The sequence below is a fragment of the Opisthorchis viverrini genome (genome assembly GCF_000715545.1).
Source record: "Opisthorchis viverrini unplaced genomic scaffold scaffold232, whole genome shotgun sequence".
Classification (NCBI taxonomy): domain Eukaryota; kingdom Metazoa; phylum Platyhelminthes; class Trematoda; order Opisthorchiida; family Opisthorchiidae; genus Opisthorchis; species Opisthorchis viverrini.
The window spans coordinates 90,436-107,425 of record NW_008752096.1 but is presented as its reverse complement, the minus strand read 5'-3'; the positions used below and the strand labels follow the sequence as shown (position 1 = coordinate 107,425).

The 16,990-nt window shown below is 46.4% G+C and overlaps 1 protein-coding gene across 1 annotated transcript in view; it reads right to left on the bottom strand.

Annotated features, from left to right (window-relative positions):
- The window catches only part of T265_11016 (hypothetical protein), a gene marked incomplete at both ends in the record, with an annotated part of 65,935 nt that overhangs the window by 38,696 nt on the left and 10,249 nt on the right, over nt 1-16,990 (bottom strand). Inside the window, 7 exons of the mRNA XM_009177553.1 lie at nt 2,700-2,793; nt 3,205-3,442; nt 5,745-5,932; nt 7,309-7,376; nt 9,431-9,611; nt 9,947-10,294; nt 15,099-15,252. Coding sequence (XP_009175817.1) covers nt 2,700-2,793; nt 3,205-3,442; nt 5,745-5,932; nt 7,309-7,376; nt 9,431-9,611; nt 9,947-10,294; nt 15,099-15,252 — 1,271 coding nt within the window. The remainder of the gene's footprint in view (nt 1-2,699; nt 2,794-3,204; nt 3,443-5,744; nt 5,933-7,308; nt 7,377-9,430; nt 9,612-9,946; nt 10,295-15,098; nt 15,253-16,990) is intronic.

The following is a 16,990-nucleotide window of genomic DNA, read 5'->3' as shown; positions in this document are numbered from 1 at the left end:
GTTCACCGTCAAGAGTTCTACGTCAGACGGGTGTCAGCTGGTGGCCAAGCCAATTGTTGTCCGAAGTATTCATTCCAACGGCCGGGGCGTTCTTCATTCAAGATGGTCATTACCTCCCGATCCTTGATGGTTTAGCTCACACGCAGTGTCCGCTGACCGACCGAAGGGATTAACTGGACTAATCTTTCGCTTTCTGGACCTCTTATATTTCCTTGGGTTTTTGTGTCCACCATCAACATTATTAGCAGCTGCAAGAACCGCGTACTTGTCCCAAGTGGTCGCAGCTACCACAGTTTCCTTCACCGATGATTCGGGGAGGTGGGGTAGGTAGCTGCGCATTGGAGGCGGGATTTGATAAATTGGTGCGTAAATACAGCACACTAGGTGGACTTTTAAGTGGAGGATTAGAAGGGAGATATGCACTGAAGGCAATAGCTTGGATGCATGAGCGTCATTGAGGGCGCGACTGAGCCATGTTTGACAATGTCTCTAACCATTGATGTGGCCCGTCAGAATAAGTGCTAGATCTCCTTCCTGAACTTGAGAATTACGGCAGTGAGGCGTCGCTTTTGAACACTGATGTCCTGCAGTCGATGATGATGACTTCTGTCTACTCACCTGATAAAACGTCCATTCTTATCCATAGAAATGATGCGCGTCGCTGTGTTATGCCCACCATGACAATATCCTGGCATCTGTGGCATCGAAGCTGTCTAAAAAATTGAGGAGCAGATTCTTGAAAATCATGCTGGGTTTCGTCCTCTTGAAGGAGTCGTCGCTCGCGGATTCACTCTTCCAACAGATCTTGGAACAGGGGTACTCCATCCCGTGACTGTCGTTTTCGTTTGTTGGCTTGAAAGCTGCCTTTCACTTGATTGTCCTTAAAACGCTGTGCATTAACTCCAATAGACGCGCGAGGAAATGCGCTAGGTTCTTGTCCAAGTCCACTAAATCAGGTGGTGTCAGGCAAGTTTTGCTCTTTCAACTTTTGTCTCCAACTTCGTCGTTGATGTCTCTGTGGGGTCAAAATGCTCTCAGGGCGTTTGCAGACTTTGAGTAGGCAGAAGACATAGCTCTTCGTGGACATGACGTAATCGTCATGCAGACGATATTAAATAAGCTACATGATTCTCACCGCTTGGCGTCCGCTTCACACTTGCACAGTATAGAGTGCTGCTGCTAACCTGCGTAAACTGGAACCCGGACCTTGTGCTTACGGATGAGCCGATTTAGGTAGTAGACAGATTTGTTTACCCTCAAAGCTGTATTTAGAGGCTGGTAGTGAGTCCTCCATGATCGCATCAATGACGAAGTTGAAGAAGAAAGGTGAAAGAGGACAGTCCTGTTGGATACCACTTGATGTGGTGAACTCAGGCGAGAGCTTCCCGTAGACCTTTACATGGCCGCGGGAGTTGGCCTACGGCGCCCTAAGAAGGGTCAAGAATTTATGGGGGACACCTTTGCTCCACAGAGACTGCAATAGTGCCTGACGGTCCACAGAGTCAAAGCTTTGAAATCGAGAAACACAACCATTGTTGGTTGGTGGAAGCAGTGTTGCTGTTCCATAATTTGTCGGAGGGGAAAGATATGATGGATGCACCCTCTTGAGGGACGGAACCCAGCTTGGTTTTCACGGATCTGTCTCTCCCTGTGTTCAGTCAACCTTTGAAGGATGAGACCAGGGAGCACCTTCGATGCCACAGCTAATAGGCTGATGCCACGGCGGTTTTCATACAGCGTACGCGCACCCATTTTGGAGATAGGAATAACTGTCGACATGCTCCATTCTACAGGCACCTTCTCTTTGTTTCGTATAACACCAATAAGCTTTGTCAAATGAATGGCTAGGAGCTCTCCGCCTTCTTTGAACAGGACTGGATACAGATCGTCCGGTCCTGGTGCCTTCTCACGTTTTAACACGGATATTTCGTCCTTTACATTTCATTCGCCTGTATGCACTATCTCTACAGGCTGTGTTGCAAGAGGCCAGCTGAACTATTCTTCGAAGCGTTCGGTCCATCTTTCAAGTCGACGTTTTAGCGAATGAATTGATGAGCCATGTTTTTCACTTATCGTTTGGCTCGCCGTTGATTTCCTAGGGCCAGTCCGCCACACTTCACAGTCGGACTGCACGCTCACCTTCACTTGACGTTTGATAGTTCATCGCATCACGTTATGTTCGAGGTAGGCTGGGTATTTCTCCGAGATTGAAGGATTGCCACCGTTCGGCCTGATATCCAGTGCTTGAGTGAGCCTGGTGGTGCCGTGCCACAGGAAGAATTTCCAGCACTATATGGTAGATGCAGACAAGGGTCGTTCGGTCGTGGTATCTTTTTGGTGCAACCTAAGGAAGATGGCGAGTCCATTCCCTTGATGTCGTGTCCTAATGTGACAGTACGTTCAGTGTTTATTTTGGTACCGAGGTGCCTTACTCTTGACTACCTTCTCACGAAACACAGGGAATTTTACACCGAGTCCTCACCCGTGCACGTTCTTGTTATACTTTCTTGAAAGGCCTGTAGAGCAGTTGAGTACAGTGACCAGCAAACCACTATAGCAAATAGTTCAGTAGCAAGTTTGGTGTAACGTAGAACACAATAAAGCGAGTTACGGGTGATATTCAGTAGGGGGAAGGGATAATAGGGGACAAGCCACGGAGTTGCATCTATCACGGCAAAAGCAGTTCGAAGAATACTCACACGACTAGATGCCGCTCGTCTCGAAGTAACAGATGCTTGTCGTTGAACAGCTTGACAGATTGTAGGCAGTAACGCAAGTAGACGGGATTGTGCACTATGTGAACAGAAAGAGAACAAAAGAATAGATCAGACTAATCGGAAGGTATGAGAAGTGAATCGATCAATAAAACCAGTGGTTGAGTGGAAATGCTTCAGCCCAGATAAAACTCAATGGGCAATGTCTTGAACAATTCTCTCGTTAAGTATGTTCTAATAATGAGTATCCACTTGAAAAGCTGACGTAGCATAATCCGATACTGAACTATCGAACATAAAACTGAATGCTGAATAAGAAAAAAATCACCGGTGACCTTTTGGTATTAGTGGTCATTGCAAGAGATGCGCAGAAGGACAGAGTGGATATACTTCTCTCAGGAACAGGAATTTTAGTTGTAAGTTCCGGTGACAAATGGGTGTAACATTGATTGGCTAGGCATAACGGATTACACGAAGAGAGCACACCCACCTCTCTGGGTCCTTGAGTTGGGCTGCAAGTTCATGCAGACATGCTTGAGAGATGGAACAGTCCGGAGATGTTGTCCGCGTGTGTAAGTGAGAATAATTCATGTGTTGATGATAGTAGGACTCGGTTACTTTAGGTTGACTGTGGAAAGAAACACTACTTGCGGATGGTGTGATGCGTGTCTGACGAAGGAGGGTGGCAAAACAGGAGAAAATGTTCAACCGGACAGGCTCCTCATGATCTGAAAAAGTGCCGGAATGATAGAAGGGAATGAGACAAAACTAAAACGAATACTGACAAAGGTATCAACCTAGGGTTACACAACTGATTCGCCGGACTAAGAGGCCACGAGCGGAGGTGCCCTAAAGCTTCATGTTGCCAAAGCGACTTCGTTAATAAAACGAAAACCGATAGGGTTGTAGCTAATTGGAAACATGAAATTCAAGCGACGGCCTTGTAAATTGCCACGATACTGTTGATAACCGTTTGCTGCTATATACAGCAGAGTTCGAAACGATGTCAAACAGTTCCATAGAAGGCAAGATGGTTGCCACCTACAACGTAAGCGAATCGATTTGTAAACGAATGTAGACTAGCCACCTATTGAAAATGACTTTTGGGGAAAATTGATAGCTGGCCACTAACTAGAATTTTCCAGACAATCGTGCCGACTGAACAACTAATAAATAGCAGCAAAAACATGCAACATTGGGCTATCCCACCCCGGGAGAGACGAATACAAATATTACGCTGAACTGAGATTGCTGAAACGATAACGACTGACAGAGGATATCAACCCGGGTAAACCCGCTAGCATGGGTGCGGAACGCCAGTGTAGCCACACAAGGCACAAACAACCACTGGACAATCGCGACACCTGATCGCAAAGCATGCTGAACCACAAAAACGTCAACGTCAGCATTAGCATTAGCAGACTGGGAAAAGTCTGTTGCACCTCAGAATGTCAGCCGCTCCACTAGAGCTCCAGCTCCAGGCCGTGGACAGAATGTCATATGGCGAAGGAAGCGTGCTGAACAGTGCTCTTGCAGCAGAGCACAATACCACGGACACAGATAAACCAACAACCATACACTGCGCGGGGAACAGGATCGTTTGGTGTATTTGGCAAACGACCGGGTAGTCGACACACAGGGTGTGTGCCGGCGTCGGCTCATCCTTGTCACCGACCAACTACGCTTGCTCCGCGTCACCGGATCAAGCACAAACTCTTACGGCTGACCCCCCAAGGTCTTGCCAAGGGGTGCCCCGTGGTCAAGCCGCTGGTCTGTCACCAAGACCATCACTGTGAATTGGCACACGTTGCCCAAGCGTGAGTCCGAAACAACCACATTCATTGTATATACAGGTCGACACCCTGTGCCGACCTAAACATGCAGCATTCGGCTATCCCACCCCGGGAGACGAATACAAATATTACGCTGAGCTGAGATTGCCGAAACGATAATGTTTAGTTAGCAGGATGGTCTTTTTACCACAAAAGATGGAGTAATTTAGTGAATATTTCAAACAAAATACCGTGAGCTCCTCGACTAATTCATATAATCACCGAACTACTGATGAACACTCAGAAAGTTTCCACTAATAAGTCATCGGTCCTAGCAGGAGACCCGATAGTTATCAAGCTACGGGCTTGGAAATTTACCGGGCACCTTAGACAGATGCGTGGTTAGACCTGGAAAACCTCAACCATAATAGCTCTTCCGTCGTTATTGGGACCCGTCAGATAGGCTCGAAATTTGACTGGAGGTCCAGGGTAACTGTGGTCGAGCCTTGACAACCTTGGCCAAGTTTGGCAAATTGTTCAACCACCCTTCTTCAATTCATACGGTGTCCATCTCGAGTTTCGACGGCTCTAAATGAGATTACTGAATTAACTGTTGTGCAATCGAACGCGTCCTTCCCATTCGCGTAGGTATGAGATTACTGACACCGACCAACACCAGCAACGGTTTGAAGTATCAGCGGTTGGGAAACCCGCACGGCCAACGACCGTCTACCAGAAGGGGCCATATCTTGCAGATATACAGTACAGCCGCCACTGTAGCCAGGTACACGCGTCCCTCGAGACGCAGCGAGATACCGTTCGATACAAAGTATGCAGGTCGTACAACTCGGCTTTCTGAGACACATCAGAGAAAGCACGAGCAACCGCTGACAGAGGTGTACCACCCCACAACCTTCAATGCTTCTCCTTGAACTACAAGAGGTACGTTCACAGATTGCACATTCCGGAGCATGCCTAGGCACAAATGACATGTAGAAGGATGGTGTGCTGATAGCAAGCTTGTCTAGTAACACCTGCGCTGAGTGTGCACGCATTTGAAAGTTAGAAGGTAGTTTTCAGTCTCAGGAGCAACAAAGTGGATGCCAACTTTTTGGAACATTCTATGGGCGAGGGAGTTGAAAAATAATGTATACAGCATATTCTGTAGGAAGGCTTCAGTAGAGTTCACCATGCACGCCTATACGTAAGTGAATATGAAGAAAATATTTCCACGAATACACAAGAAATCCGAGCCTACCGTTGAACCGTTTGATAAGCAATGGCGCAATACTCTGGTAGAAGTCAGCGGTTTTCTCAGGATAGGTAAGCACCACAGCCTCCAAAGCTCGGGCTGCTGCTCGACGGACTTTCCAAGAGTAATCTTCGTCATCCGAGTAGTCCGCTTCCTCATCCTCTCCCTCTGAATCACTATTATCCACGGTCATGCTGAAATGAAATGGAGATGAGTTAAAGGGAAATGGTGAAGAAAACAAATGCGTAGATAGATAGTCGTTCAGCTGTAACATCCTTTCGGCGCCTAGCTGCCATGCCAAAGGAAGCAAGAGGGCTGGGATACTGGTAGGTTGCCCAAGTCTAGACAGGGAAAGTCGAGAGGCAGAGGTCGGGTTAGAACCACGGACTTTCCGGTCAGTAATTTGGCGCCCTAACCAATGGGCCATCTCGTGAAGGAAGTCAACATTTGGTCCTTGAGCCGACGAAATGGTTGAATCAACTCGGGGTCGGTCAAAAGGGTTACGGGTACAAACATGTTAAAAAAAGCGTCTAAACAAAGGAACTTATCAACAGACCCTGGAAGGAAATTCCCCATTTCCTGAAGACGACGCCAGCATGTTGCGCAAAAAGGATCAGAAGTGATTTTTGAACTGGAGCTAAAGTAAATACAATGCAAACAGAAAATTGGATGCTGAAGGTGTGGCCAAGCCGGTTACCGCCGACTTGCTGGACGAATGTACTATCAGTTAAGCTACCACCGAGGTTGTTCCATACTACCTCTCCACTTGGACCCCACGATGCTTCAGTACAGTACAGCCAATATAAAGTTCTTCATCTCTAATTGGTCAGAGGGTAAAGTTCTGACTAACACAATCTGCTGGTCCTGCAGGTTGGGGATTGAAATGTGTGACGAATCGCTACTGGAAAATTTGGTCTGCTCTGACAGTTTTGCACCAACAAGCGCTGCCTTGAGGTTAGGCTTTTGAGTCCTTCTGTCTAGATCGGGGCAACCCAGAAATATTCGAGCCCACGAATAACCATGAGTTGAACATTTACAAATAATCTCATGCCCTTTGCTTTGTCGTATTCGAGGATTCGTAAACTGTTGTCACTCCTAAATTCATCAAACTAACTGGGAAAATAGCATAAGACATTTTCCAGGGGACTGTGAAAAGAGAGCTGTGAAAGGTGATGTTCCTTGGTCAGAAAAGCCAGAAAATTTGGATAGGCGCGTGATTATGAACGTGGCCGTAGTATCTGAATCACAAGCCCGAGACGTGAGGCACCGGTTGGTCGGTTTACTGAAGCCGTATCAGCTTAACTAAAAGGACCACCTAGTAAAAAATGAACTTTGATCTGCATTAGACTCTCATCAAAAATACATTGCCCATTCCTGACTAGGCAGGTTGAAGATAGTCTCTGAACGCAGCAATCAAATGACCCTGTTGAAAGGGTTCGTAGAAAATCCAAACGGATTACTACGATATGATATTTGAGACCCGTGAGATCCCATAAGATGCTCATTGCTCTCTGTACATTTCACGCTGGATTAACAGCTGAGTCAAGATTGTACAAACAACGTGACTCACTCGTCCTCACCAACGTTGTATTCATAATTCGGGTCGTATTGCAGACGGTCACAAAGCAAGGCTATGAGCTAAAACACAGGAAACATGAACCAGGATAGCAACCAAGAGGTGATAGCAAAGCATATGAATTATTGAAAGTCCCAAAAAACGAATCGAAATTGGCGTAAAGCGAGTAGCTTGACAGTGCTAACAAGAGCCCTCAAAGCTCTTTGAGCAGCCGTCACTGTCTACACCTTAAGCAACAAATGAAGCAGTCTCCACAGTAAGCGACCCACGACATGCGAACCGACTTTTCTACCATGAGAAATCTCCCCATGTGTAGAAAACTCCCAGCGTGAGATGTTTTTTTTTATTATTACCGAAAATGGCATTCGCTCAGGTATAACACCCTTTCGGTGCCTAGCTGTCATGTTGACCGAAGGAAGCATGAAGAGTGGAATGCTTTTTAGGTTGTCCAAGCCTAGACAGGGATAGTCGAGATGCAGAAGTCGAGTTCGAAACGTGGACCTTCCGGGCAGTAAATTTGCGCCCTAACCGTTGAACCATCGGAAAAAGTAAAATCACTCGATCGCCATAAAGTATTTACAAGTGTGTACCTAAAGTTCATTTCATGGAAATCCAGAAAACAAATTAGAAACATGCTAAAAGTGGAGGAGGCATCTAACTGCGTGGTTTAGCTTGCAGTACGGCTGGAGGATGAAGATTGGTCCCGTCTCTTTGCCTCTTTAATGCATGTATTCGGGATTGGGAACAAGTACAAGTGCTGTGACACAGCCTCGTTGAAGAATGAGCCTACTTCCAAATTAACACCATAACGCGTAAGTTCAAATGGGGCGTACAAAGCTCCGGCACAGTGTCATGTGGCAACTGAGTGCAACTTCGTGTTTATTCACAACGACTGTATATCTCGACCGTGAGAGAAGTAGGGTCACAAAGCACAGTAACGATTAGCTGGATACTTGAGCTGTGTAGGGTTTCAACACGCCACTTCTGCTGGTGGAAAAAGTTATGACGACGTAGCTCGGGTAATACATTCGGGAGGATATTCAAACCGTAACTGACATGAAATGAATCCCTCACTTTCACCCTGATGTACACGAACGTGAATTTCAATCGTGACTCAAACGGATCACTCGTTTGTGGTGTGCTACAAACGAATGTACAACACAAAAACTGACTGAGGGTTAAATGATTGGGGGAAGGGGTAGTTGTTGATAGGGGGTGCATGGAACTCAATTTTTCGGGGCGTACGCGTTAGTCAAAGAATAGGAAGCTGCCACATTTTAAAAACTTGGGCAATTTTTCTGATTAGTAAAGAACAGATTCGGTAGACAATCTGGATGGGATTTCTAGAAAACCCTGCAGCAAGTAATGAGGAGTGAATCTGAAGAGTATCACCTGTTAAGGGTAAATACCTTACTAAGCAACTGGCACCAGTTATAGGTACTTCACCAACAAGTACGGTTGGATCATGGGCAAAAAAGACTAGAGGTGAGGACCTCAAACGACAGCTCATCTAACTGGTAGATTTATAGTTACAGGCACTTCTGGAATTTCGGTTAGTACTGTCGAAGGTTAGGCAACAACGTAGGGGGTTTAACCCTCGAGCTCCAGGAAGGTCATTTTGTCTGCCAGCTGAATGATATTCCGAAAGCCATTGCGCCAACTATCTGTTTTACTGACCGGCAGATTGTCGATAAATAACATATTCTGGTTATGTAAATTTGGCTACATAAAGTGACCACCCAAAGAGAGAAAGCGTCTGACCTCTCATGAAGACAGTTTCATCTTGGAAAGAATCTACTATGAGGTTAGGGATGGCGCGGAACGTTGTTGTTCACACCCCACAAGAGTGATCTACCTTGAGCGATCACTACATTGGATGAGTATACTTGTTGAAAAATAGATACATACGAAAGAGGAGCGTCTGAGTCACGCATTCATACATCGATAGCATGACATCAGTGTTTAACAATGATGCTTCACGACCGTACGTCTGAGTAAATTTAGCCACATCGCACGAGTACAAAACGCCACCCACAAACAGTTAAGATCAACCACGATTTGATGAACGTTCAACGCAATTAACTGAAAGTCTTTCTAACTCATTTGCGGAACTCACCTCAGGTAAGTTAAGCAAAATGACACGAGGACAACAACGAACCACAGTTTCTAGGCTTTGGATAGCCAGCTCATGAACGTCGTCCATGTCCGCTGCACCGGCCGATCCTGGTTGTTGCAATATCCATGCCAACAGTTGTGTTACCGGTTGTATCTGCTGAGGTGTGCGAAGTAACTGTCGTCTAAAAGACAACAAAGCAAAAGACGCACAGTAGCTAGAAAAGTAAGCATGATGAGTTGGGAGACGGACTTGTAGACTGAACATGAAGAAGCCCTAGCATGTAAGAGTGTATGTACTCATGTAGTCATTTGTCCGTGGTGGTGCTAGCTCACCGATATCGATTCGTTCGAGAAAGCCGAGTCCGATGATAAAATGAATGGTTTGTACAAGTCAGCACACGAGTTGCATTCCACAGTTCACGTCAAACGTTCATGTTGGAAAATATTTCAGAGTTCAACAGAACTGACAAATACTGGTGCGCTCAAACTTTCGGATATATTTTAAGAAGTAACTTACGAAATCAGATTGAGGCACTGCAACATGGTCTTCACCAGTTCACTAGAGGCTGATTGCTTGAGCTGGTCAATCAGTAAGGGACGTTGAAGTAGCGGGTGATCGGCAACCATTGCGGTAACCTGCTCATCTGAAAACTCCTTGCCAGACGAACAGACGAAGAGACTGGCGTTCCGTAGGCGAGATAGTAAGTACACAAAGAGAGACGCAAGTAGATCTGGGGATACAATCCACGCCAAACCACCCAAAGCCTGTGTGGCACGTTTTCTTAGTGTGTTTTGCTGGCTGCTCAGATTGCAAAGCATGCAGTCTAGCAAATCTCTGTTATGTGCGGTCAACCGGTTTCCAAGGCTAGATATGGAAGAAGCAGTGAGATTAAAAGAGTGAGAATCGGTAGGTGATGCTTTCTATCTTCGACATTGACAGTGAGTTGAAGCGGAAGGAAGAAATAGCGGAAACGATTAGAGATCACGCACAGTAAAATCGGTACTTAGTATTCGCCCGATGGAATTGAATTTTTGAAAGCTATGACGTGTCCCTGATGGACTAAAACAGACAGACAATTGAGTTCAGAATACCAGTCTAAACTTTTAAGTCCCATCTAAGCATACCGGGGTCCCAGCGATGCAAGGAAAGTATTTCACCAGAATTTTTCCGCCAGAGGTATGACTACTACAGGAGGCAATTAAATTTGGTGATCTGAGAAAATATGAACAGAGATAAGAATGGTTTTTGGTTTGAGCATATATGCAACAAAATGTAACATTTTGGCGTAAAAGGTTTTATTCCATTAGCAAAGGTTTTGCATCTAGGAGCATTATGCGGTAAAGGAGCACCGTAAAATCCAAAGGGACAACCGAGGGGGAAGTAATATTCGATTTTTCCTGTCATACGGATCACAAACCAGATAGTAGTTGACGGGGAACGGTACTACCCAGAGAAGTTGTATGGCATAGGCGAGGTCGGATTCCAAAAAGCTCAGTCATACGCTCTTGCTGAGACTAGTCAGGTGAGCGGAGATGGATTGGATACGCGGCTCTTACTCTACAGATCACGCGTTCACCGATCAATTTGTGCAGATGGAAGTATGACTTTAATTGTAATTTCTGTCGCAACCAACTATTAACCTGGTTATACATACTACTGATGATTGGTCTAAATTAGCCAGATCATGTGCCTAAGGGAGAGGACGGGGTCGATCAACCACTCTATGTATCAGCTATAAACCGTACATCATGAGTACATTGCTTCCAGCTGCCACAGATCCAGTCACCGCAAAGCGGGAGAAAGTGGGACACAAATCAAGCATTGTAGGCGATGGCATGTTTAGTCAGTTCGGCAACTGGGTAGCTAGCTGAAGGCAAGCGCCACTAACTGCGTGATTTCTGCGTGTCATTAACCATTGGTGAACTGAGTACTGATAGGCTATTCAGGATGGCGACAGTTGTCGACCCGAATAAGTTTACTTTCATAATCCGTTACCAGGTCATACAGTGTTCACTTCTCGACCGCTTCCACTTAGCAAGGAGCTAAGTGAAAAGAACCCTGCGAGGCAGACGGCTTTCCAGCATCCGAAGAACATGTCTTATCACCGGGAACTACGAAGTGTGAGTAGCATAGGAGAGTACATTGTTTCTAAAGCCATCTGGCGTACTTCAGCGTTAGAGGCGAGATGTCTCAGTGGTTAGAGCGCGAATTTACTGACCGGAGGTCCGTGGTTCGAACTTGACCACTGCATCTCGACTTGCTCTATCTAGCCTTAAAAAAACTCGGCAGCAACCCAGCCCTTGTGCTTCCATCGGGTGACATCGCAGCTACGCACCGAAAGAACGTTACAGCTGAATAATTATTATTTTCATCACTTCAGCCTTACTCATTGGACGTTCCAACCAGACCCGACCAATGCTTTTGAGAAACCGATGGTCAAACAGTGAAAACATTCGTATGTCCTCTACTCATAAAAGCCACGTTTCAAAGGTGCTCTCTGGTCTTATCCTTCGAAGGTTGACTGAACACAGGGAGAGACAGATCCGTGAAAACCAAGCTGGGTTCCGTCCCTCAAGAGGGTGCATCCATCATATCTTTCCCCTCCGACAAATTATGGAACAGCAACACTGCTTCCACCAACCAACAATGGTTGTGTTTCTCGATTTCAAAGCTTTGACTCTGTGGACCGTCAGGCACTATTGCAGTCTCTGTGGAGCAAAGGTGTCCCCCATAAATTCTTGACCCTTCTTAGGGCACCGTAGGCCAACTCCCGCGGCCATGTAAAGGTCTACGGGAAGCTCTCGCCTGAGTTCACCACATCAAGTGGTATCCAACAGGACTGTCCTCTTTCACCTTTCTTCTTCAACTTCGTCATTGATGCGATCATGGAGGACTCACTACCAGCCTCTAATGCCTGTGAGGTCGAAGTGTTCCCGGGACGTCCGCTCACAGATATCGAGTACGTAGACGACATAACTCCTCTGGGATCTGACCCTGTGGTAATGCAAACAATATTAACTAATTTAAATAATTCTGCCTCACGGTTCGGCATGCGCTTCACACCTGCAAAGTGTAAAGTGCTACTGCAAGACTGGGTGAGCTCGAACCCTAGCCTCATGCTTGCGGATGAACCGATCGAAGTAGTAGTCAAAATTGTTTACCTGGGCAGCTGTATCAGTCCCGGTGGTCTCGCGAAAGATGAAATTTCCATCCGGATTGGGAAGGCCAGAGCAGCTTTAGTGAGCCTGCGTCACCTGTGGCATATGCGTGACATCAGCTTCTCTGTCAAGGATCGAGTTTACAATGCTTCAGTGCGCCCCATATTACTATACGGATCAGAAACCTGACCACTGCGCGCCGAGATCGTCAAAAGACTTTCAGTGTTTGACCACCGATATCTTCGATGCATTGACAGAATCTTGTGGGAACACCGGATCAGCAATGCTGAAGTTCGTCGAATGGTATTCGGGAGAAATAATTCACCCTCGATAGATGAACTGATCACATTGCATCGGTTGCGCTGGCTTGCCCACGTGCTGCGTATACCAGTCGACCGAATTCCTCAAACGGCTCTTTTCGCACGACCACGTGAAGGGTGAAAGAGAGCCAGAGGCAGTCAAACAATGACTTGGCAGCGAAGTGTAAAAGCCATTACCAGCAAACTCAGCTGCGCTGGTCATTGCTGTCTTCCTGAATGGGAACCCCGAGACAGGCCATATCAAACCATACCAAACCATCGGTGAACGAAACTGCGGCAGCTACAACCACAGTACGACGAGTACGCGGTTATTACAGCTGACAATGATGAATGATTAGAGACATTGTGATACATGGCCCAGTCGCGCCCTCAGCGGCGCTTATGCATCCAAGCCATTGCCCTCACTGCATAGTTCCTTTCCCTATTCCCCCCACTTAACAGTCCACTGACAGTGCTGTATTTATGCACTAATTTATCAGCTCCCGCCTCCAATGCGAATCTGTCTACCCCACCTCCCCGAATCATCGGTGAAGGAAACTGTGGTAGCTGCGACCACTTGGGACAAGTACGCGGTTCTTACAGCTGACAATGAGAATGTTTGTTTCTGATCCACTGCCGCAGTGCAAACTCTTCCATTGACAGACAAACTGATATCACGTCGGTGCCACGGGTATCCAAGGGAAAAGCTGTAAGCCATGTTTCTGATCCACTGCCGCAGTGCAAACTCTTCCATTGACAGACAAACTGATATCACGTCGGTGCCACGGGTATCCAAGGCTGGGAAAAGCTGTCCCGGTACTTCCGATTCGAGAAGTAATCTCATATCCAGCCAGTCCACTGGAACTTCGACAATTGATCAGGCAAACAAATTTAACTTCCACGTCAATTCGTTCTGTTAGACAAAATTCTGCACCGGTACTATCCTACCGCTCACAGCTGGGCGTTGCTACGGCCAAAAAGCCTGTCCCGCATGCGATTCACCAAAAGATCTGGCTGCTGGCCCGTTCAGTATCAAGGCGAGCTCCGATTGGCCAAAAGTCTTGGCTCAACAGCCAATCATGATCCAGTACCCACCGATTGCCGGTTAGCAGTGGCTCATCCAGGCGTCAGAATTTCCAGAATATTGTCGGCGCACACACCTTATATATGGGGCGTTGTGCATGTGTTTTTGACCTGGTTTTGAGCGTTCATACATGCTGTGAGCCTTTAATGGTTGCTTTGACGGGAACGCTAGCTTGGAAGGTTCAGACCGAGAACTAAGCTGAGAAAATACCGTTATCACACTCGTCTGCCAGCACGCAGTTCGAACTTGATCTCGGCCAGTCTTATAACAGTGCGGCAGAGTTATTTAGGTCATCTCAAAATGGATTTGCATGTTTAAAGAATCTAAGTCAAGGAGAGCAATATCGTCTGCATACTCAATGTCTGTGAGGGAACGTCCCGAAAGCACTGCGACCTCTGGGGTTTCAGAGGCAGGTAGGGAAATTTCAAGCGGCACATCAATAACGGATTTTGCGAAAAAAAGCCCAGAGGTCAGTCGTGTCTTACACGACTGGACACGGTGAACTCAAGCCTGCCGTATACGCGTACCCATCCACAAGAGTTCATGTACAGTGCCCTTATAAGCGATATAAATTTGAAAGCGACGCGCTTGATCGCCAGACGCCTCCGAAATCTCGGACGATTGAGGAAAATCACCAAGGTGGAACGTTCGGAAGAGTGACGCTGTTCAGGAACTTGTATCAAGGTAGAGATACGGTAAACGCATCCTCGGCCGGGACAAAAAGCAGCTTGATTCCCAAAAATCCATCTCTCCCGGTAACTGAGCAATCTGTACAAACAATAACAGACAGCACCTTAGATGCGACGGATACCAGGCTGATACCACGGTGGCTTTCGTATGACGTTCTTGTGCCCTTTTTCAAGACCGGAATGACGGTTAAGGAACTCCATTCTACTAGTTTTTTGTTTTCTTTCCAAATCTTTTGAGTTATGATCGTCAGACTGTTGACCAGGACCTCACCAGGACCATCGCACAGCAGTCATACATCACTACCAAAACACCGAATACGGAATTAAAACGAGCTGGTGCATAAAAGACTAAGTTAATGGAATTAGGTGTGCTGGCTGATATCAAAAAATGTCATGGCCAAATGTATAACAGAAAATGTAGAAAGTGTGTGGACTTACTGGTTAATTAATTCCCCGAGAACTTCGCACGCTTCGATTCGCACGTTGTCATCCGTGTGCGATACCGCCATGTGCATCAAAGGAACTAAACAGTCGTTCATGATGGTCCTGGCATCATTAGTGGCCGGGAGAGAATTGATTACCGTCTTCAGACCTTGGGTATACAAGAAAAATCTATTCAAAATGAGACCTTTCAAACAAAAGTCCTAGTAGGCTCAAGCCTGTTTCGCCAAATAATGAGTCGATTCATTTCAATTTTTATCATGAAATGTGGACGCGATTAGTAAAGTGTGAGTTGTCACAACATTTAGCCACACATTTCAAACTGTGTATACAAGAACGGCACTTAGTCGCAAGACACACATCTCTCCAGCCAGTTACGGGGGAACACCGTAGGCAGTGGTGTTGAAAACCAGTGTTTCATGCCTGGCATGCTTTTTAAAACAATTTGATAGGCATGTCATGCTTTTCACTCTTTTTGTCCAGGTCACATTTTCATATCATGCATTGTCGTTTGCTAGGGATTCATATCAACCAAGTTGGTCAGTTCAGTTTTTCGGCTATAAACCATTCAGTGAAGCATAGTGGCCCCAGATACTACAGTTTCGTTCATCTAGGATAGAGTGAATAAAGCAATAGCAGTCACGTGTTGAAAGCGATGAGTCAATCAGTTCATTGGAGTTAAACTGTTCTGCTGGTTCGATAAGAAAGGCAGTGGGCTGAGTAGTGATAACAGCAGCCTTGTTGCAAGATCGCCATTCGTTGCGCGACAACAATTACTGCCAAGGTCACTAAGCACTGGTCTGTCTCGTCCCAGAGTACTCGTACGGAGAGACGGCAGTCACCAGAGCGAATGAGCTGGCTGGTAAGAACTTTTGCTCGTTATTGGAAAGTCGTGGACTGTTCATCCATGGGTCACAGCCGTCCGATACAGGACAGGACGAAGAAAGTTCGGCGAGACAAATGGCTCTCTAAGATACGAAGTACACGACCTAACAAGTGTAACCTATAGAGTGCGACCAACCGAGTTGTCGAGAGAGTGATAACTTTTCCGAAGGCCATCTTCCGTACCTCCGTACCACTAGGCTTGTACAATGCGCCGGTAGCGCCGATGGTTAAACACGCACCGTCCACGTCTGCTATCCACAAAGTAGGACGGATTGAAGTACATTTTGACGTTCAAAATGATGTGACTCCGGTACCTTAAATAAGTTGCCTTAAAAACATAAACCCGACCGACTGCTTACCCTGACGGTCATAATGTGGGCTCCAAGTAGATTGTCCGTTCTCCTAGGCTTTTGGGTTAGCTCAGCTTGCTGTCGGTTGAAATTTTTTTATGAGGAGCAGAGGTGCACAGACGGCTGAGTGCAACTTAACGCTGTAACTCGGTAATTACTATGCGCAGATTATTGTGATTGTTATGATTGTTATGATTATGAGACCAGACCACGGACTCTTCAAGGCTCTAAAAATTTCTACGAAGGAGCCATCAGATTCCGTCGTTGCTAATGGACGAGGGAGTCTAAAATAGTCGATTTTGAACAGGTCAAAACACGTTGAGAAACGTATTTGTTATATCTTGAAGGACGGTAGTGCAACTCTGAATCGGTCCCTTGGCTTCCTGCTCCGCCCACTATGGTATATCAAAAGGTACGGTAGCTCTACACAGCCCTTTATGGAGACCCAAGGAAAATCATTACAACTGTGGCGACTTGTTCCGTAGAAATGGTAATGCATTTGCATTTCCCGCCAAACACCGCTGCCTTGCGGTTAGGCTTTTGAGTCAAAGGCTTTGGTTGATGACCCTAATCGTCCTCCTGTCTAGGTGTGGGCGCCCTGGCAGTATCCCAGTCCTCGTACAACCATGACCTACACAACTAACAATATTCTCA